The sequence below is a fragment of the Microtus oregoni genome, unplaced genomic scaffold (genome assembly GCF_018167655.1).
Source record: "Microtus oregoni isolate MIOR12 unplaced genomic scaffold, Mior012 000026F_ref0000081, whole genome shotgun sequence".
Taxonomy (NCBI): Eukaryota; Metazoa; Chordata; class Mammalia; order Rodentia; family Cricetidae; genus Microtus; species Microtus oregoni.
In genome coordinates this window covers 24,545,704-24,566,322 of record NW_024543085.1, presented here as the reverse complement: position 1 = coordinate 24,566,322, position 20,619 = coordinate 24,545,704, and the positions used below count along the sequence as shown (strand labels likewise).

At 53.5% G+C, this 20,619-nt stretch overlaps 1 protein-coding gene across 4 annotated transcripts; it reads left to right on the top strand.

Moving 5' to 3' along the window:
- The first annotated feature begins 1,058 nt into the window (after positions 1–1,058).
- Impdh1 (inosine monophosphate dehydrogenase 1) lies at positions 1,059–17,480 on the top strand. 4 transcript variants are annotated; one of them, XM_041675764.1, is made up of 16 exons: positions 1,059–1,284; positions 5,240–5,338; positions 8,049–8,097; positions 10,129–10,230; positions 10,328–10,402; positions 10,640–10,846; positions 10,999–11,086; positions 12,420–12,619; positions 13,446–13,536; positions 13,731–13,826; positions 14,643–14,786; positions 14,899–15,043; positions 15,275–15,418; positions 15,527–15,610; positions 16,081–16,097; positions 16,724–17,480. In XM_041675764.1, the coding sequence occupies exons 1-16, from the start codon at positions 1,115–1,117 to the stop codon at positions 16,822–16,824; spliced, it is 1,812 nt and encodes a 603-aa protein (XP_041531698.1). In that variant the 5' UTR covers positions 1,059–1,114; the 3' UTR covers positions 16,825–17,480. The 4 variants fall into 4 exon arrangements, with proteins under 4 accessions (XP_041531698.1, XP_041531697.1, XP_041531700.1 ...); XM_041675763.1 differs by having other exon boundaries at positions 5,237–5,338; XM_041675766.1 differs by lacking the exon at positions 16,081–16,097.
- Positions 17,481–20,619: the final 3,139 nt, after the last annotated feature.

Sequence of the window (20,619 nt, the reverse complement as noted above, 5' to 3'; positions counted from 1 at the left end):
CTGTTATACTGGCTTCCTCCTAATGACTTGCTCAGCCCGCTTTCTTGTAGAACTAGGATCACCTGCCCAGGGGTGGCACCAGCCACAGTAGGCTGAGCCTTCCCCCATCGATTATTAATTAAGAAATGCCCTACAGCCTGATCTTAGGGAGGCACTTTCTCAATTGAGGTTCCCACCTTTCAGAAAGGGGCAGGACAGTTTAGGGCCAAGGGTGGAACTAGCCTGTGGCTACTTGACATAAAACTAGGCAGCACAAAGGCTTTCTGCTTCCTTGAAATGGATCTTAGCACCAGCAGATCATCCGGTGTTTATCACTTGCTCCTCAGATGTTTGAAAAAGTCTTCAGTCTAAGAACTGTTGTCAGCTGTTTGTTTTCTAGCTGCTCCATTGCCTCAAACAAATTGCCCAAAGGCAATGACTCTTTTCCTTGCCTTTCCGGAGAGTTGCTCTTTGAAAACTGACAATAGTGACAAAGCTGAAATAGAAGCGTTTTCTAGGCAGCAGGTGAGCAAATTTGATTACCTGCTGTGCTGGGCCCTATTCCTTTGTAAGGGGTATCCCAGGCCCAACAAGGCCAGGGTCTTTTCCTTCGGGAGCCGGTATCGCGTTGGTCTTCTTCGGGTAGCAGTAGAAAAATATCTCTCTCATTTGGGGTGGAGTTGGTTGAATAGGTAGACCTCGATGGAGTGCCCCCACCTCTCTTACCCAGGACTGCAGGCTCTGATTGGAAGCACTCCAAGACGACTAAGAATTCTCAGCCTCCGATGAGGCAAGGAGAAACTAGAAGGTCCAAGAGATAGGGTATTCAGGAGGTCCTCTTCAGTTGGGTCCTTAGAGAACACATACTCTGCTCCACCTAGCCATCTGCCCAGCTACTCTTAGCCTCTGTGGTAGCGAGTAGGGAAGGGGGCAGAGTGTGGCAAGGGCGGAGCCCGGTGGACTCCAGGACCCCTCAACTAGCTCCACCCGAGCCCCGCCCCAAACACCCAGCTCCGCCTCTTGCAGCAGGCCCCGCCCCCTCCGGGGCGGAACCGAGGCTCTTATTGCCCAACCTGGCCCGGGAGCCTCCACGCGGAGAGGCTCCCGCCGCCCAGAGCTGCGGCCTCCGCATGGCATGGAGGAGACGCTCTCACCCCCACCGGAGTCCGGGCTGCTCTCGCCGCTGCTGCAGGGAGGCGGAGCCGCCGCTGCTCCAGAGCCGGGAGCCCGGCAACACCCGGGACATGAGACCGCGGCGCAGCGGTACAGCGCCCGCCTGCTGCAGGCCGGCTACGAGCCCGAGAGGTGACGCCCAGGGCAAAGCGCGCGGGCGCATCCGGGGCGGGCGGCAGAGGAGGGCGCGGCAGCTCCGGGAGACCCGGTGGCGCTGCGGGGGAGGCCAGGAGCTGGTCCCCTCCACCTCCTGCACCTCTAACTTCCCCAGACGCAGTTAGACTGCGATACACCCGACTCTGGCTGGGGAATTCAGGCGGGCACTATGCAAACAGTTTGGTGCTGCGTTACTCCGGGGAGCAGGGTAGATGAGGGCGCAGGTTTTTCTGTCGTTCCCTAAAATTTTATCTCGGGATCCGACCTAGACTGCACACTCAGCGACGTTTGGTGCAAGTGGCTCTGACCTCTGGGGGCCAAATAGGGCTTGTTAGAGTCCTGACCCAACCTTGCTTCCTGCTCAGCTCTTCTTCCTAGAACTGTCTTCAGTAGGTGCGGGTGTCTGGATTGAGTGTTTCCCTAGGACCAGGTGAAAGTACTTGCTCTTCCTCACCCAGGCACTGAGATCAATGAGGCTGTAGTTGCTCATTCCCTTAAAAGACTCGGGACCCCCATGCAGGGGTCTGGAAAACAGTGGAGGAGGGTCGCTGAAGAGAGTGGGGTCAGTGAACTGGGCCTCAAAGGAACTAGCTGGAAAAAGAGGCAGCGACTAACTAATCTCTGGATTGTATCGCAGTTTGAATTGCAATCCTACTGTCTTTCCGGTCCAGGGGATTTGGACTTCTTTCTCTACTCCATCTGCTGGTGCTCAGCAGCTTGGGGAGGTGACCTGGCAGCTGGGCTTTGCGGGGAGGGTGGTCTGGGGAATTGGCCAGGTAGCTCTGCCCAGGGTCTGGAGGCTTATATAAGAACTTTTAACGGCTTTAGAGGTTGTTGAGCCCAGCCTCTCTTGCTGTTGCAGGCTGGCTCTTTAGAATTGGCTTAGGCTTAGGCAACCCCCATCCGTTTTTCTATAATAGAAATCTAGGTGGCAGGGCTTGAGGTTATTGAGGTGCCACGGCACGAGAGGAAGCGCGCCAAGGCACTTGGGTGCTTGAGAGAAGCAGTGCTCGAATTGTAGAATGTTATTTCAGAGATCAGACCTCGGCCCCTCAGACGCATCCCTTTTGGGCTAGTGCCAACCCCACACCCTCCTACCTCCCACCCACCCACTTAGACTCAGCAGAGCCTATGTAAACCTAAAAGCCCTAGCCAGGCAGTATGAGATTCAAAACCTATTGGCCAGACCACCGTCTGCCTCCACCAACCTGGAGCTGTAGGAAGAGGCAAGGGTTCTATGAGAAGTGCTGTTCTTGAATCCAGCACTGCTCTCTGGCTTGAACTCGGGTGATCCATGTCCCTTTATCCCAGCTTAACAAGGCTAAATGTTGTCATTACCTTTTCTCCCCTAAATGTGTTTTGAAATCTCATTCCTCTAAAACAATCTCAGATCAGATAGAGTCCTCTGGGCTGCCTGCCTGAACTTCAGTGCCCTGCTGGACACTATTCCCCTATTCCCCTGAGCAGCTGGCTTGGATCTGCCCCCTGCCCTTGAAGCTGTGAGGTTGGGAGTCTCGAGGGACCAGCTGCCCTTCCTTGCTCTGAAGAGGCCCCACTGGTTGCCTGGTGTCTCCTCCCCATGGAGGAAGCAGCTGGGGAATTGCAGGAAGAGGGAGGAGGGAACCCAGGGGGATGGATTAAGTCTCTAGAAAAGGACAGCCTAACCCAGCCTTGAGCCCAGCAGCTTAGAGTAATGAAGAGCGCTGACATAGGTCAAAGCAGGAGGGAGGACGGGGCCCTGAAGTCTGTAATCACTGCGAAGGTGACCCTCCCCATAGCTTAGCTTGCCAGCCTCTTCGACTGGGGCAGATGTCACATCAGAGTTACCTGAGATGGGTCTTTCGAAGGACGTCTTTCACGTCTGTGGATGACGCCCTGGAGTGACAGCTAACGTCTTTTCCTTTTGCGGTTTATTGTTGAACCAGTAAAGTCAGTGAACCCTAAAAAAAAAAAGTTACCTGAGATGGTAGAACCCAGCTGCTCTTCTGGGCCCCAGCCTTGGCTGAACCTGAACCAGAGCCAGTCTTGACTCATGCTATAGGGAACAGCGACCCCACAGTAGGCTCCTTAGAAACCCAGAGAGACCACTGGGACAGGCCATGCTTAGAGCCTCTGACTGACATAGTGGCTCTTTCTTTTATGTCCAGGAAGGGCAGTTCAGAATGACGAGCATGCATCCTCCGGCTGATGCCACTGTTCTTACTCCTGGTAGCCAGTGAGAGGATCTAGTGCTGGCTCCCTATATGTCCTGGGCTTCTAGAGTAAGTCTCTGAGTGCTGGAGAATCAGCATTCCTGGCAAGTGGATACCAATAACCTACTCTGCTAAGAACTCCAGTGGTGGTCTCTCCTTTCTGGTGGCTCAAGGGCCTTTAGACTTCCACCAGGACCTGCCTTTGGGCTCCATTGGTGAAGAGGGAAGATTGGGGTCTGTTCTACTCCCCCCCCCCCCAGAAGACATCTGCCAATCTTCTGTAATACTTTGAGCTCTCTGGGAGACTTTTCTTTCCCTCTGTACATGGATGGAACAGCCCATGTTTTCCTGGCAGGGTCTCGGGGGAGGGGGGACATCACTGGGGAGGCTGGGCACCCTAGAGAACCTGGTGACTTGGAAGCTAGTGCTCCCCTGGGCCTGGCTGTCAACACACTGTTGAGAGGTAAACAAATCCAGCCTTCCTGGGATGGGGAGTAAAGGAGCCACACAGCCCTCAAGGCAGGGAGTAGAGTGTCGCCTTTCCACCTAGTTTTGGTGGAACTTTTGGGACCTTCAGGAGGACAGGCTAGCTGCTGGTGGAAGCTTTTTATCTGCGAGTAACAGTGGCCGCTCTGGCAACTTCCACCTTCCTCCACGTGAATGGATTTGTCTTCTAATCTAATTGTCTCTCAGACTGAAATCTGGGTCTTGCTGGCCACCCAGAACTGACCACCAAAGTTCTGTAGCAATTTTTTTTAATTACCTGCCTCTGTCCATCTTTGTATGCATACTTGTTTATGCCATGGCCCCCAGACCTTTGAGCCTTCCCTGGCATTCCACTCCACATTGCTATCTCAAATTAAAACGAACTTTCTAGACTTACCTGGATCTAGACCTTTCAGGAACTGAGGATGAGTGCAGTGTGTGTGTGTAGGTGTGTAGTCGGACTGAGAATAGAGCCCTTCCCCTTCTGAGCTGAGAGGAGACCCAATAATTGTCCATTACTAGATTGTGGGGCATATGTGCTCCTTTATGAAAAATACTTTGAAGACTGCAGAGGCCTCTCAAATGTCAAGAGTGTCATTGCTAAGAAATGCTTGCTTCTTAGGAATTGCATGGGGTCGGAGCATCTATGTGTTGGGGAATTGTAAGTTCCCACTGATATTTCAGGGTGCTAGAATTTTATCAGGGTTGGGAGAATGAATACTGGGAAAAGGCAGAACCATGTTAGACGTACCCTCCCCCACCACTCGTCCCATGGTAGGTAATGGGAAACTACTCCTGCTGCAGCCCTGTGGCCCGAGGGGCCCAGACTAGGGGTGAACCCTGTGAGGTACATTGCTGGGGTTCTAGGGTACATGTTGAAGAGCAGCGAAGGGGGCGTGTCTCCGCTTGGCTTGCTGTCCCCTCTTTCTCTGGTCCTACATCCTTCCCGCAACTCCAGCCCTGATCGCCAGAGTCGAGGTGCTATTGCGGGTGATTGGCTTGAATGCAGCAGCGGTGGCCGGGCGAGCCGGGCTGGGCCTTTGTGCGACGAGGGGCGGAGGCACGGTCCCCGAAGGAGGGGCTGGAGGAGAGGGCGGTGCCCGGGGCGTCCCTCCGCAGCCGCAGCCCCCGCCCCCGGCCCACGGCAGCAGCGTGGCCTTGGTGCGCGTCAGCAGCAGCAGCCGCCAGCAGAGGCAGTGGCAGCGGGGTGGCCCGCGGGGGTGTTTATGTCGGGTCGCGGTGTCTCTCAGCAGCATGGCGGACTACCTGATCAGCGGCGGCACCGGCTACGTTCCCGAGGATGGGCTCACCGCGCAGCAGCTCTTCGCCAACGCTGATGGCCTCACCTACAAGTAAGCACAGGGATTGGCCCCACCTGGGTGCGCGCACCTCAGCTCTCTGGCCTCCGCCCCACACGTGCACGGCTGTCTCTCGCTGACGCCCTGATGCCCTCGCCCAATAAGAGTGACTTGGGGCCAGTGGGGGGCTGGGCAAGGGAAGGAAGGAGGCTCGCGCCAAGAATAGTGAGGGACGTGGCACAGCGACATCACTGCCCAAGGAGCCTTGACTGATAACTGGCTAGATCCGAGGCCACCCTGCCCCCTTGCGATTCTCCTGAGCATCTTGGCCATCCTGGAGAGGCCTTAGGACCTGCAGGAAAACGAGAAGTGGCCATTCCAGGGATACTCTAACCAGCAGGATCCAGGAAGCTTTTCTCCCTCAAGCCTCGCTGTGAAAGCAGGGAGGTACCAGAATCCTATCTCGGGCAGCTGGTTGAATAATGACCCCTGAAGGGGCCCTATTGGGCAGTAGGATGGCCCTTTCTTCCCATGTGCAGCTCAGCCCTCCTTCCACTTGGGCTTTTACCTGCCCACAGGTTGGGACTGGTGCCCTTCATGAATATTCCGTGCCTACCCCTCTAGCCCACTCCACGTGGCATACTGGAGAAAGATAGAGACCTACCTGTCTGCCTCAAGCTTAATTTGCATTTTCCTGTGGGCCCTAGGCCAGTTCTCCCTGCAGGCCTGGCACTAACTGTGCCTCCTGGCTGCAGGACGATGTCCCTGCCAGGAAGGAGCTTCCGAACCCTTGATTGGGGCAGCATAGGGGTGCTGGAGCGCCAGTGGTGTCTGTGGCCTGTCACTTGTCATCTCCATCCTGGCTTTTAAGCATTCCTGTTTTAGCAGGCAATTTCCCTGTCACTCCTGGGGAGGGTGCCCTTCTGCCTGCCCACAGGTGAGGGATGATTATATCTAGGAAATGCCTGTGAGCCACAGAAAGAAATGGGCCACCAGGGGAGGTCAACGCGGGATAAAATTTCTTTGCTGCTTTGGTGGTCTTTGATGATGAAAGAGGGGCTAGCTGTTTGATAGGATTTTTACTCGTCTCCTAGGGAAGTTTGTAGGGGAACTCAGTTTCTTTCTAGGCCTGACAGCAGGTTAATTGCACTACTCCTGTCTGCCCTGTGGCTTTTGTTTGCTGCACGGGAAGGGCCTCCTGCTTTGCTGAGCTGGACTCAGAGTGTTCCCGAAGTGTGGGGCATTCGCTTGGGAGTGTGTCCATCACACACTATGACTCCAGGAAGACTCTGCCCATAGCATCATCGGCCTGTGGCAGTGCGTACCTAACATACCACACAGGCCTGTTCCTCCTCCCTAGGCTTTACTTGACTGTTACCACATTCACGTTGACAGCTGCCTTTCTCTGGCTGGTCCTCCTTGTGTGGACTTCTGGCTGTCCTTTCCCATGTATGTTGGTTGCTCCTGTCCCAGTGTCAGAACATGACCCGAGCTCAACTCTCTGGGGTCCTTCCAGCTGCTGTGAGCCTTGTGTGCCTCAGCCGCCCCCACCCTGTGTGTGCTGGGATGTTTAGCTTGTGCTGGGTTGGTTGTGCTCGGGTCATGTTGACTGCAAACTTATGTTCAGATGCTGTGTTTTCTTTCTGTCCTGTAGGGTTGGGAATCAAGCCTAGGACCTTGCATTTAATAGGCAAATGCTCTATCACTCAAGTACACCATCAACCCAAATTCTCTGTTTTGTTTTGTTTTTGTTTGAAACAGGATCTTGTGTAGCCCTGACTGGCCTCAACCTCCCTTCTGCCTCTATCTCCCTAAGAGGTGGGATTATTGGAATGAGCCGCCACCACACCCAGTGTAGGTTCTGTTTTCTGTGTTGAGTTAATATTTGTTTTCATCAGTACTAAGAAGCCTTTTTTTTTTTTTTTTTTTGAGACAGGGTCTCCTCATGTACTACTGACTGGTCTGGAATTTACTCTGTAGATTAGGCTGGCCCCAAACTCGAGGCCCATTTGCTTTTGTCCGCATGCTGGATGCTGGGATTAAAGGCATGTATCACCACACCTGTCAAGACAGAAATCTCAAACCAGGCATGATGACACATACCTGTAATCCCAGCAGGCTGAGGCAAGAGGATCATAAATCAAGATTATTTTAGACAGCATAGTGAAATACTGTTTCAAAAGGGAAAATGGAAGCCAGGTATGGTGGCACATGTCTGTAATTACATCACTCAAAGGAGAGGATGGGCTCAGTATTATCTTTGGCGCTATAGCAGAAAACCAGGCCAGCCTGGACTACACAAGACCCTGTCTTTAAAAATAAACAAGGCCAGGCAGTGGTGGCTTACATCTTTAATCCCAGCACTTAGGAGGCAGAGGCAGGAGGATCTCTGTGAGTCCAGGACAGCCAGGGCTGTTAAACAGAGCAACCCTGTCTCAAAACCCCAAAACAAACAACAGATTAAGCTGTCTTCAAAGGCGTTCGTTCTGTCTGCTGTGTGTGACCATATCAGAACTTCTATGTGCTTTCACAACTCTGGGTGACCTGCAGATTCATAGACCTGCCATTTTTGGTTATTGAGCTTAAAGCCATCAGGACATTATGGGGGTATGGTGGGGAAGACTCCTGATGATTGGACAGCAAGGCCAGTGGCTTCCAGCCTCTCTCCTCCTCTGCCAGGTCCCCACGCTGCTATTAACTCTAGGATGACAGACAGACCTTTCGGGCCTCCCGCCCACTAGTCTTTCTTATTCTGTCTCCGCAGTGACTTCCTGATCCTCCCAGGATTCATAGACTTCATAGCTGATGAAGTGGTAAGGACCTCTTCCTTTGGCTCAAGGAGGGGGCTGAATTTTTGTTCAAGGGCAGGTTGTGGGAGAGGCTTTCCTCGGGAATGTGCTGCGGCTATTACCCTTATTGTTGTGGGAGGAACTGGCACACGGGGCAAAGGGTTACAGCTGATGGGGCAGGGGCATCTGGGCTTGGGGGAGATCCTGGAGTCTTGAGTGGCAGCCTCAAAAAGGCTTAGAGGATGCGCTGTCACCGAAGAAGTTGGAGCGTGGGCTCAGAAGAGGCCCTGTGAGGAGAGGGGTTGGGAGTGGCAGCTTTATTATATAGACAATGAGGATTGGCTGTCGTCTTAAATGCTGAGCAAGGATTATGCTCTAAAATTATGGGCCCTTTGAATACAGTGTTCAGTGATTGGGCATTGACCCATAACTGGCAAGAGGGTTTGAAGGAGTAGGACTGGGGTGGGGGGATGGGCAGGGAGGACTTTGGACAGATACAAGGAAACACAATGCTTTTCTTTCCATGAGGGGCCTGCAGTGAGCCAAATCAATGAATAATTGGGCGTCTGAGAAGAGTATGATATAAGTCAGGTTAGGGAGCAGTGCAGTGATTCTGTCTTGAGTTCGTGCCCACTTAAAACGCCCATTTCTGTTGTTATTTCTGCTTGTTCTTGTCCATTCTCATGGAAGGTCTGAGCGTCTGCACACCCCCAGATCGTTCATACATCGAGGAAACTCAGGTTCAGCCTGTGAGGATAGAGCTGACCCAGACAGATTTGGGGCGCGGGCGGGGGGGATTTGAGCTATTCTGGGTGTTCTCTTCTGATAGCAATCAGGAAGGCTTCTGGTGCTAGCTTCCTAGGTTAGTGAGTTTACTGCACATCCTGGCTTGGTGCCAGGCTGCTCGGAAGGGCTAGGAAGACATCTGCACGGTCGGGAAGGGTCTTCTTGTAGTGTGCCTCTGTCAGGGAGGCGGTGACTGCCTGTGGCATGATGGGAGAGAAAGGTGTGATTTTCCAGACGTAGGCCCAGGGCCTGCTCATCCTCTGGGATGGACTTCAGGAGCCTGTGAGTCTCAAAAGTTTTCAGAGTCTATTTGGGGGTTTCGGGGGTGGATCAGTAGTTATCAGCCTGAATCTCAGAAAGATGCATGGTCTAACCTTATACACCATGTGTAGGCAGACACCTGAAATTATATTTGGGAGGGGTGTCTCTTACTCAAAATACTCAAGACCAAATGTTTTTAGATTTTCAGATTTGATTTTTTTTTTTTTGGCGGGGGGTGGGTGGGGTGGGACATGTGTATATGGGTAGTGAGAAGTCTTGGGAATGGACCTAAACCTAACCCCAAATTCATGTCTATTGTTACACACTTTACATGCTACCTGAAGGTAATTTTACACAGTATTTTGTCTGCATTTGAAGGTGACCTGTCTTATGAGATCAGGAACGTTGTACCTGTGATCATGTCAGTCCTCAAACACTTCGGTTTTAAAGCACTTTGGATCTGGGATCTTGGGATTAGGGATGTGCATGCTGTGTTAACTATCCTGACCTTTGTCTTGAGCTCTAGACCCTTAGCCATTAACGTTCCTACATGGCTAACAGTGCCTTCCTGGGCCTCCTTTTGCCACCAGCCCTTCTCACCTAAAACTCACTCACTGTGCCCCTAGTGTCACTTGACCTTGGCCTCCTCCCCCTTCCCCCTCCGTTTCTCCTCCCCGCTTCCCTCTCCTCTTTACTATTCTTTTTGGTCTCATATAATCCAGGGTGGCCTGGAATTCAATATTAGTCAAGGTAGCCTTGAGCTCCTTTTCTTCCTGCCTCCTCGTGGCATTATGGACCTGGTATTTGTGGCTTTCATCTCAACTGAAGCGACCTTGTCCGTGTGCCTCTTGTCTCCTGTCTGTCTTTCCAAGTGGACCGGTCAGCTCCCTGAGAGCTGTACCCCTCACTGCTGTGCCCCCAGGGCCTGTCCTATGCAGGATACAGATGCTGGTGAGTATTTGTTCAATGCTTCTCAAACCCTTCAATGGACCATGCTTCCATCCTTAGGACCTAACGTCAGCCCTGACCCGGAAGATCACACTGAAGACACCGTTGATCTCTTCTCCCATGGACACCGTGACAGAGGCTGACATGGCCATTGCGATGGCTGTGAGTCTCTTGCCTGGGTGGGGACTGAACAGGAATGGGCTGTGCAGCACAGAGGAGGCTAGCCCTTGGCTCTTACCATGCTTCCTTTCTGTACCAGCTCATGGGAGGAATTGGTTTCATTCACCACAACTGCACCCCAGAGTTCCAGGCCAATGAAGTACGGAAGGTCAAGGCAAGTATTGGTCCCATCCTCAAAAAGATGCATCCTGCTTCATCCTTTAGCTAGCTGATGTGGGTCTTAGGTGCCTTTCCTCACAATGGAAAATGGGCTCAGCCCTCCTCTTCCCATTGGCGTCACCCTCTTGAGAGGCTCTGGCTTCTCAGTGGTACACCAGGCTCCCCTTTGTCCCTTGTGGCCAGGCTACACGCCACCTCTGGATTTCTTGCAGCTCTTTTCTTCTGCCTACAGAAGTTTGAACAAGGCTTCATCACAGACCCTGTGGTCCTGAGCCCTTCACATACTGTGGGTGACGTTCTGGAGGCCAAGATACGACATGGCTTCTCTGGCATCCCTATCACCGCTACAGGCACCATGGGTAGCAAGCTGGTGGGCATCGTTACCTCCCGAGACATCGACTTCCTTGCCGAGAAGGACCACACCACTCTCCTCAGTGAGGTGCCTGCAGGGCAGAGCATACAGAGTTGTAGCACAGAGGGAACTCTACCCTCAGGGGTCCCAGACTGATGCCTGTGACCGGGGACCATAGGGAGGCCTGGCTCCTCCTCTCTCACCTGCCAACCTGCAGGCAAATGTTCCTGGCCCCACAGGTGATGACGCCACGGATCGAGCTGGTGGTGGCTCCAGCAGGGGTGACATTGAAAGAGGCAAATGAGATCCTGCAGCGCAGCAAGAAAGGTACCAGGGAGTCGACATCCCAGCCCCACTTCCTCTACAGTAGGACTTTCATTGTTTCTCAGTCTTTCAGGTTAGCCCAGTAATGGCACTAGGTCATGGGAAAAGCTGGAATAAGCCTAGGCAGCCTGGAGCAGGATCCCTGATACTCTGCTACTGGCTTACAGAAACGCATTCCTAATTCAGTGTCTTCTCAGTATGATTTCCCCAACTAGTCCTGAGAGGTGCTTGTCATAGCAAAAGAGCTTTCTCTTCTAGGGAAGCCTGGGAAAGGGTTGAGGTTGTTGTGGTCCAGAGGCAGAGTTTGCATCTAACCTGGGTGGTCCTGGTTCCATCCTTAACAAAATCAAGGTCTGGGGAGTGCCTCTTTCTGCACCCCGCATCCTGTGTAAGGAGTCAGTTGTATGTGAGAGCCAGCAAGGTGGATCAGTGGGTGAGGACACTTGCCCCCAAGTCCGATGGCCTGAGTTCTGTCCCAGGAACCCATGTGTCAGAAGGAGGGAACCAACTCTGGCAAGTTCTCTGAACTCCACATATGCAACATAGCATCCATGCACAAACGGTTTAAGAAGGACTTACACACAGGAGCATGGCGTGGTGGCTCATGCCTGTATTCTCAATACTTCAGAGAGAGAAGCGGGAGGATTTTGAGTTCAAGGCTACATAATAAAGCCTGGCCTCAAAAAATTTACCCATTTAACCAGGCATGGTGGCATGTGCCCTTAATCCCAGCACTCTGGATACAGGGGCAGGTGGATATCTCTGTAACTTTGAGGACAGCCTGGTCTGCATCCTGAGTCCTAGGACAGCATAGTGAGACTCTTGTGCAAAAAAAAAAAAGAGAGAGAGAGAGAGAGAAAAGAAAGAAAAAGAAAGAAAAAAAATACCAGTTGGCTTCTTTGGGAAAGTTCTGCAGTTAAATTTACTTGATAGGGAAGTTGTTTGTGTGACTTTCACTACATCCCTTGGGGCTATTTCTTCCCAGGTCCCCAGTAGAGAATTCTTTGTGGTTTGTAATAGGCAGGGTGGATCCTTGTCCCTCCCTCAGGGCATCTCCCATAGTTCCTTGTCTGGGTATCTTGTGCTGTGACCTGGCCCAGACGGTGGAATATTGCCATGGGTCAGTGGTCAGGACAGCATCCAGGTACCAGGACAGGAAGAGCCTTAGGAACTTGCTTGCTTGGAGGAAGGTTCTTTGCTTCCCGTCCCTTGGGAAGAGGTCTAGAGGTGTGTGCTGTCACCTAGTGACTGATTTAGGTACTTCAGTGGTCTCTGGTTCCATTTTCATCCTATCCTCCTAGCCACCCAACACCAGCTTCTCTTTCCTCCTGGTTAGGGAAGCTACCCATAGTCAACGACCAAGATGAGCTGGTAGCCATCATCGCCCGCACAGACCTGAAGAAGAACAGAGACTACCCTCTGGCCTCCAAGGACTCCCACAAACAGCTATTGTGCGGGGCAGCTGTGGGCACCCGCGAAGATGACAAATACCGCCTGGACCTGCTCACTCAGGCTGGCGCTGATGTCATCGTACTAGTAAGGAGGTGGTGGGCTCCTCTGTATCGGGCTTGTGAGTCCTATGCACTGCTATTGAGCCCCCCTCCCCCCACACACACTTACTTTCTTTTTCTCTCTCTTCTCTGGTGTCAGAATTAGGAGAATCATAAGAGCCCAGAACAACTGTGCTCTCCCTCCAAGGGCTTTCCTCACAAAAAAGTTTATTTACCTTACATAATTACAAGCCACATTCACTGAGAAGTCCCCGCTTGCCAGGCCCTGAGCGGAACTTTACAGATGCTCACTTGTTTATTTTATTTTATTTTTTTTAAAGATTTATTTATTATATATACAGTGTTCTGCTTGCATGTATACTTGCAGACCAGAAGAAGGCACCAGATCTCATTACAGATGGGTGTGAGCCACCATGTGGTTGCTGGGAATTGAACTCAGGACCTCTGGAGGAGCAGTCAGCGCTCTTAACCACTGAGCCATCTCTCCAGCCCTCACTTGTGTATTTTTGCAGCCGCTCTTTGAGGTTGCAGATGCCGTTCCCAGTCACAGATGACAAAACTGAGGCTCAGAGTTCAGTGATGTCACTTGGCTGCTGCTGTCTGTCTGTCGTGGGAACGGACTCGTGCAGGAAGCAGAAATGGGCTGCACCTGTGAGTTAACAGCGGGCGCTTGCTAAACTTTATGACAGGTGAAGCAGGCCCTTCTGAGAGACTCCACTCAGAGTTGTCAAGTAACTTTGCAGAAAAAGAATGACAACTTTGGCTCCTGATTCCTCTGATTGCAGTGGTCTAGCCTCCTGCCGTGAGGGGACTTGGCTGTCTAGCCTGAGCTCTTCTGTCCCTATTTACAGGATTCATCCCAGGGGAACTCAGTGTACCAGATTGCCATGGTGCACTATATCAAGCAGAAGTACCCCCACCTGCAGGTGATTGGGGGGAATGGTGAGTGCAGGGTAACCCTTCTCCGTTGTTCAGAACTCCCAGGTAGTGACTTTGTTCCAGGCAAAGGGGTTGAGGGTAGAATGGGCCTGGGCCAGCACTTTAGGTTGAGGGAGGTAGAGGGGTATCCTGGGACGTTCCTGGGCAGGGTGGGGACACCAGCCTCACGTTCTTCTTTCTGCTTCTTCCATCCCCAGTGGTGACAGCAGCCCAGGCCAAGAACTTGATTGATGCTGGTGTGGATGGGCTTCGTGTGGGCATGGGCTGTGGCTCTATCTGCATCACCCAGGAAGGTGGGTACCCATAGGGGAAGAAGGAAGGCCTGCCATTTAGAACCCCCCCTTGTCCATGATGACCCCACACCTCACTTTTGCTCTGTAGATACATGAGTATCTGCCCCAGTAGGCCTTTCTCAGAAGGTCGGTTCAGGATGACTTGCTTTACCTGTCTTGGAGTAGTTGTGGGAAGAGGCAGGTGGTGTAGACAGGGCATGTGGGTTTTGGGAGTGGACCAACCTGCTTTCCCAGACCTGATTGCGGAGATTATGTCTGGAGGTCCAGGGTTGGGGTGACACTTTTCTATAAGGTGTGTGTTGGAAGTCAGCTGAGGGCTAGGATTGCCTTTATGACCAGATCATGCCTAAGGTATGAAGAAAACATGTCTGTGAACATGCAGGGCGATTAGAAACCCACACTGTCATGTGTGGTAGTCAAGTGGAACCCCCGAGGGAGGAGGGGGAGGGTGGGAGGGAGGGAAGAAATAGGAGAACAAAACCAAAGGAGGCGTAAGAACCCAGCTCTGGTATTGGCTGCTGGTGCAGAGGACTCCTTCACGGGAGCTGTGCCTTCCCAGCAGCTGATGCTGGAGGCCACCGGTCTAGTGGTCCTGTTTTCTGGAGGCTGGCACTGATCCCCTGTTCCACATCCCCTGTGATACTGTCGGTAGGTGGCTTAGGCACCTAGAACGACATTTCCCCCGCTGCTGCTGTTCAGTCCTGCCTTAGGCCTCAGAAGCACCATCTCCCCCCATCCCTTCTCCGTCAGTGGTGATTGACACAGGGGGAAAGGACCACTGACTCATGTCTGTCCTGTGCATCCCACTTTCTCCAGTGATGGCCTGCGGCCGACCCCAGGGCACTGCTGTCTACAAGGTGGCTGAGTATGCCCGGCGCTTTGGGGTGCCGGTAATAGCTGATGGTGGCATCCAGACCGTGGGCCACGTGGTCAAGGCCCTGGCACTCGGAGCCTCCACAGGTGAGGAGGGGGCACCTAGGATTGGGCAGTTGGGGCTGGGAGCCAGTGGGACAGCTGGAATCCTGTGGAGGAGGAGGAGGAAGCATTCCTCTCTCAACCCTGACCTCTGTAGTGATGATGGGCTCCCTGCTGGCCGCCACCACGGAGGCCCCTGGCGAATACTTCTTCTCAGATGGAGTGAGGCTTAAGAAGTACCGGGGCATGGGTTCCCTGGACGCCATGGAAAAGAGCAGCAGCAGCCAGAAACGATACTTCAGGTTTGTTCTCCTGCATGCCCTTGACCCCAGGATCCCCAGTGTTAGAAGCTTACACAGCCTGACCTGACCAGAGCCTGGGGTTCTTGGCCTGGAGGCCACATTGTCTCTATTGTTGCCTGGTATGTGGCTGTGACCACTGTGGGGGATCCTCCTGGGTGGTACCCTGGAGAGATAGGGTGGGGTCCTCTGAGCCTTGGGCTGCTGGGCTCAGCCTCCCCACCCTCCTTGCAGCGAGGGGGATAAGGTGAAGATCGCACAGGGTGTCTCGGGCTCCATCCAGGATAAAGGCTCCATTCAGAAGTTTGTGCCCTACCTCATAGCGGGGATCCAGCATGGCTGCCAGGATATTGGGGCCCAAAGCCTGTCTGTCTTGCGGTGAGTGTTGTAACTTGAGGGGGCAGTAGAGGGACTTGGGAGGTTTCCCTCGTTCCCCCTCTTTTCTTTCTGGGACTCTCCTGACCTATTCGTCTGCCTGCCTCCCAGATCCATGATGTACTCAGGAGAGCTCAAGTTTGAGAAGCGGACCGTGTCGGCCCAGATAGAGGGTGGCGTGCACGGCCTACACTCGTAAGTCGGTGGCCTCTGCTGGTGCTGGGTTGGGCAGGTTCAAAGCCCAAAGGTTCCAGGGGACATGTGACCTTTCTGTCACCCTGTCTACAGGGCCCAGTTCACCCTGGAACCTTGTCATGGAGCCCTTATTCAGGCTGATGGCTAGCCCTGCCCAGGCTCCTTAGATCTTGCTTGCTCAGGAAGCTTGGTGGCTGGTAGCCGGGGCTGGTAGTGCTGGGCTCTTGCTGGTGGCAGCCCCAGGCAGGCAGGCAGGCAGGCAGGCAGAAAATGGGGGCATGAGCCCTCTGGTGGGGAGATGGGCAGAGAGACAGATGCCAGGCCCAGTGCTGGTGTGACTGTGGGTTGGGGGCCGAGCTAGTTGGCAGCAGTAGTTGTAGGCATGCAGCCCGCCCTGGTCAAGAGGACGCATCTCCCTAAGTGTAGGCGGGCATCTAACTTGTCTCTCTTTCTGCCCTACCCTCCCGTAGCTATACCTTTCTGCCGTGTAAGTAACTGCGCTGCCGGGGCCAGGCGTAGAATAGAGCAGGGGCAGTCTGGGTGGGCCGTGGGCTGGAAAAATGGGAATTGGGTGGGAGGTAGTGCTGGAGCGTAATCACGGGGCATAGACCCAGTTGGACCCTTCTGGTCCTAATTCCCAGATGGTGGAGGTCACCACTGTCCCTCATCCAACCAAAACATAAATCTCATTTCGAGGTACCGAGAGATACCTATGATACCAGGCCTGGGGCTACCCCATTATGAGAGGCCCGAGTCACCATCCATGGGGGTGCACAGCGGAAACTGGGCACGGTGGCTGAGCTAGTTGAAGTCTGCTCCATGAGGATGGCTTTGCTTTCCTGAGCTGCCTCTTCCTCCTGGGCACCAAGGGCAGTCCACTCAGGTGTGGCAGTGGCTGGAAGGAGCGTAGCTTTCTCTGGGACTGGCATGGTTTTTCACGGAGCCCTGGCCAAAGGAAGACAGAGGTCCAGGTCCACCTCTGCCTCTTCTGGCCCCCTGGCTGAGAGGCGAGCCCTCTAGCCCCTTGCCCTCTCCCAAATCTTGGGCAAGAGGACGCTGGGAAGGGAGTAGGACTTCACACCTTCTTAGTTCCTGCTCACTTTGCCTTCACAGTTACGAGAAGCGGCTGTACTGACGACAGCAGTGGGGGCCAAGGCGGTGGAGGGAGCGAACCCCAGGGCCCCACTCCCGGAACAGCCTCCCTTCATAACTGAGCGGTCCACGGATTTGCACTACGGGTTCCCCGGTTCCTTTCCAGGGAGAGGAGTGGAGTCCCTGAGGGGACTGTGGCCCCTCTCTGGGCAACCCCACAGTCAGGTAGCTCCCTGTGCCAGGCTGCCCCATGAGATCCTCTGGGCTCCCTCTTCTTCAGCCCCTTGAGCCCAGCCAGCCTTGGCTCTCAGGCCCTGTGCCTGCCTCAGGTCTTTCTCGCTGCAGTCTGCTCTGGCCTAATGTCTAACTCTGACCCCTGGGGAAGGTGGTTCCTCCTGGCTTCTCCTTTAGGGCCCCTCTCTTGCTGCCCCCTCCCCCCCAGAAAATGGTGCTCTCCTGACCCTGCCTCTGGCCCACCCCTGGACTGCTGTCCTCAGCCAAGTGGCACTTTGGGTTCCGGACCGAGGCCAGGGGGAGGTCTCTGCCCCCTTCCTCTGGCTTGAGGCTCCCATGGGCCCTACTTCTCAGCCCGCTACCCACCCCATCTCTGAACCTGGGGAGGGCCTGATGATGACCACCTGCCCTTCATTCCTGACTCACCATAATCCCCAGGTGTACCGTTCCCGCCCTCTCCCCTCAGCTGCTTTAACTTTGCACACTTTGGGGTCACAATTGCATCATTGTATATTAAATAATCCAAATACATCAGTTATCAATTCCTCCGTCATCCTGTTTCTGTCTTTTGACCACTGGGTGGCTGGCCCCTATCCTGTAGTAACTGGGAAGTCCGTCGGGGCCTGGCCTCTACAGGAAGATGAGGAGCAGATACGACACTTAAGGTGTCCTGATGAGGGTGGGTCATATGATTGGAAGTCTCCCAGGCCCGAGGCAGCCGTCCAGAGCTAGCTCCTGCAACTGGGAAATATCACAGAAAGGTTCATCGTAGCTCCTACTGCAGCCTTGAACAGGTGGGGGTACAGTATGGAATGGAGCAAGGCAAGACAGATGGGTGAGCTACCATTCTTGACTGTGATTCAAGACTGCTTGCAGCCTCTGTCTCCCTGCAGAACGGACGTTGCTCTCCAAAGGCTTCTGAACACCCTCTAGAAAACATGTCTGGATGTTCTCGCAGGAGAGTGCAGCTTGCTCGGATGACCTAGGTGGAAGACCAGGTCTCTAGAGTTGAAAGTCTTGAGACGTTCACCTTGTTTCACCATGCTGCTAGTAGAAGTTGGCAGTGGTTGCAAAAAAAGTCCTACCTTGGCATGGTCACCGCTCAGATGGACAGAGAGGAGGCTATTCTGGAAATGCCCAGTGGCAGGGAAGATCAGAGGGTAGGGAAGATTGTGGTTTGTGATGACTACCAAGGTGGGGTTTCATAGGGCCAGTTGACATACCTTGAATATGGCAGCTCTCAGCCAGGCCCCACTCACAGTAAGCCTCTTAGGTATGGACCTGAAACTGTTGAGTCTGCACCAGGTTTTTACTCCAGTGTCTTCCAGCTTTGTGGCACCTTCAGGACTGGTAGGAAGATTTGGTACCTTTAGGGCTGCTACAGGAACTGTCCAGAGAGTCCCTGGAAGCCTTGTGCCCTGGAGCCTGTGGCCCTGTGGGCACCTAACAGTCAATGGTGACCCAGCTGGTAGGCTGATGCTTGGATCCCGCAGGTGGTCAAAGATGAAGGATGGACTAAAGGAGGGTACCCTTCAGGAGCAGCACGACCCATCCATTGAGGTGGGGTAGAGGTCCAGCCTTTTAGACAGATATCAAACCAGCTCATTCTGAATCAAGCTGGTGTGTGGATCAAAGGGAGTCTCCCTTTGAATTAGACCGCATTGGCCAACAGAGCTGACATTAGAATAGGTTACTTTGCAAGCTGGTGAGCCCCAGTGGTCTGGAGTTTCATTAGCATTGACTAACCTTTCTAGAGGAAGTTCTGACTCAGGAAGTGTCTTAGTTTCTTTTCTCCTTGCTGTGATGAAATATTCTCAACTCAAGGAAGAAAGGATTTATTTTGGCATACGGTCCATCATGGTGGGGAAGTCAAAGCAGCAGGGTCTTGAAGCCTTGGGTCATAAGAAGAGAGAGGCGAGTGATGAGTGACCCCAAGCCTATGGAATGGCGCTACTCACAATGGGCAGGTCTTCTCACCTCAGTGAACTTAAGATAACCCCGCCCCCCCCCAGACATGTCCCAAGGCCCATCTCCCAAGTGATTCTAGATCTCTTCACATGGAAATATAGATTAAGCATCACAGTAGGTATGTTCCAGACTATTCCAGGGAGCCCAGCTGAGCTATTCCACTACTCCAGGTCTTGACCCCAGAAGCTCAGGATCACTGAGTGAGACATTGAGCCCCCAGCTCCTGATACATAGAATCACTGTTGTAGAGGGAAACTGCTTCCAATAGCATGATATCTGAGACTCCAAAGCAAGTGTTGTAGGAAGCAATTTCAGATAACTCAGCACTTCTCCCGTGGGCTCATGACCAAAGAGTCATGTGACAGTGACTAGGGGCTGGGGGATAACCCAGACAACATGCTCACTCTGGCTGCAAGTTCAGCCACTGTGGTCAGTACGCAAGCGGACCAGATGCTCTAGGAAGGAAGGTCATAGCAAGCAGATATGCAGAAGCAGCTGGAAACAGTGCAGGGTCAGCAACACGGCACTCATCGGGAGTTCGGCCTTGCTGGCATGGTGCAGGTGCTTCTCTCTGGCTCCCATGTGGCCTCGGGTCCTTACTATCAGCAGCGTGGCTTATCAGACTCGGCTGGGCTGCTCTAGCACCTCAGGTCCTCGTTTTTGTGGGCAACGGCATGGGTGTGAAGGTGCAGCCACTCGGAGATCACATACCGCTAGTGGGCAGCCAGCCAGTGCCCCTGGTCCCCACAGCAACACCAATCTTGGAGCAATCTGAACCTATCCCAGTGTGGGCATGAAAAATGCAGGCCAGGTAGACCTGCAGGCACTTGGCCCTGGCTGCTGGCTTCATCCCCAGCAAGAATAGGAAGATGAGTAGGGGCAGTGCCAGGGACTCTGGGAGGCCCTGTGTTCAGTAGCGGGTGAATGGAGCAACAGGAGCATCTCAGGCAGGAGCATTCGGCCATCTCTGGTGTGCTATGGGGACAGATGGAGGAGGTGTATGGAGCATTCCTTGCTTCTGGTTCCCCTACCCACCCCCGTGGAGAGCTGAGAAGATTTCAAATGGCACGGGTCTGGAGTTCAGGAGAGGCCTCGACCATCTCTCTCCTAAGGGTCATTGCAACTTATATGGACCTAGTGTCAGCCAGGGAGTGGACAGCCCAGCCCAGAGGGGAGGAGGGGACTTTATTGTGAATGACCAGCTTGCCCCAGTCCTTCTCCCAACCGTCTCCTCTCATCTGGGAAGGGCTTCCAAAGAGGAATAGGTGTAGGGACAGCTCCTATCTCTACCCTTGGACTGAGTGTTTTTTCAAATTCCCCTTTGTCTTGTGAGGCCTAGAATCTGAGCCTAGCTTTACATGCAGACAGGACATAGGGCATTGGAGGACCAATCCTCCTTACCTCTCCACGCCCGCCCGCAGTGACCCTTTCGGCCTCTGTCTGGGGAGTTTGATGGCAGAGTCTGGTCAGAGCACCCGAGCAGACAGCTGTTGTATCAGCAGGTCCCTCACCTGAGGTATGACGAGTCCTCCTACACTCACCTTACATCTAGCTAAGCTAGGATGGAAAATGGAGGTGCCTTGGTCCCCAGTCTTCTGCTCTGTCCTTTTAGCTTCTGAACCTCTGCCACTGTTGCTCCCAGCCCAGTTAGACATGGGCAGGGGCATCTGGATGGAAAGTCCAGTGTTTTGCTGGGACAGAGAGAAGCCAGATTT

Excerpts from the sequence above, each read along its gene's own strand:
- Impdh1 (XM_041675763.1), top strand. The coding sequence starts at position 1,115 with ATGGAGGAGACGCTCTCACCCCCACCGGAGTCCGGGCTGCTCTCGCCG. Across the intron at positions 8,098-10,128 it reads ACTTCATAGCTGATGAAGTG|GACCTAACGTCAGCCCTGAC; the intron begins GTAAGGACCTCT and ends TTCCATCCTTAG. Across the intron at positions 10,231-10,327 it reads ACATGGCCATTGCGATGGCT|CTCATGGGAGGAATTGGTTT; the intron begins GTGAGTCTCTTG and ends TTTCTGTACCAG.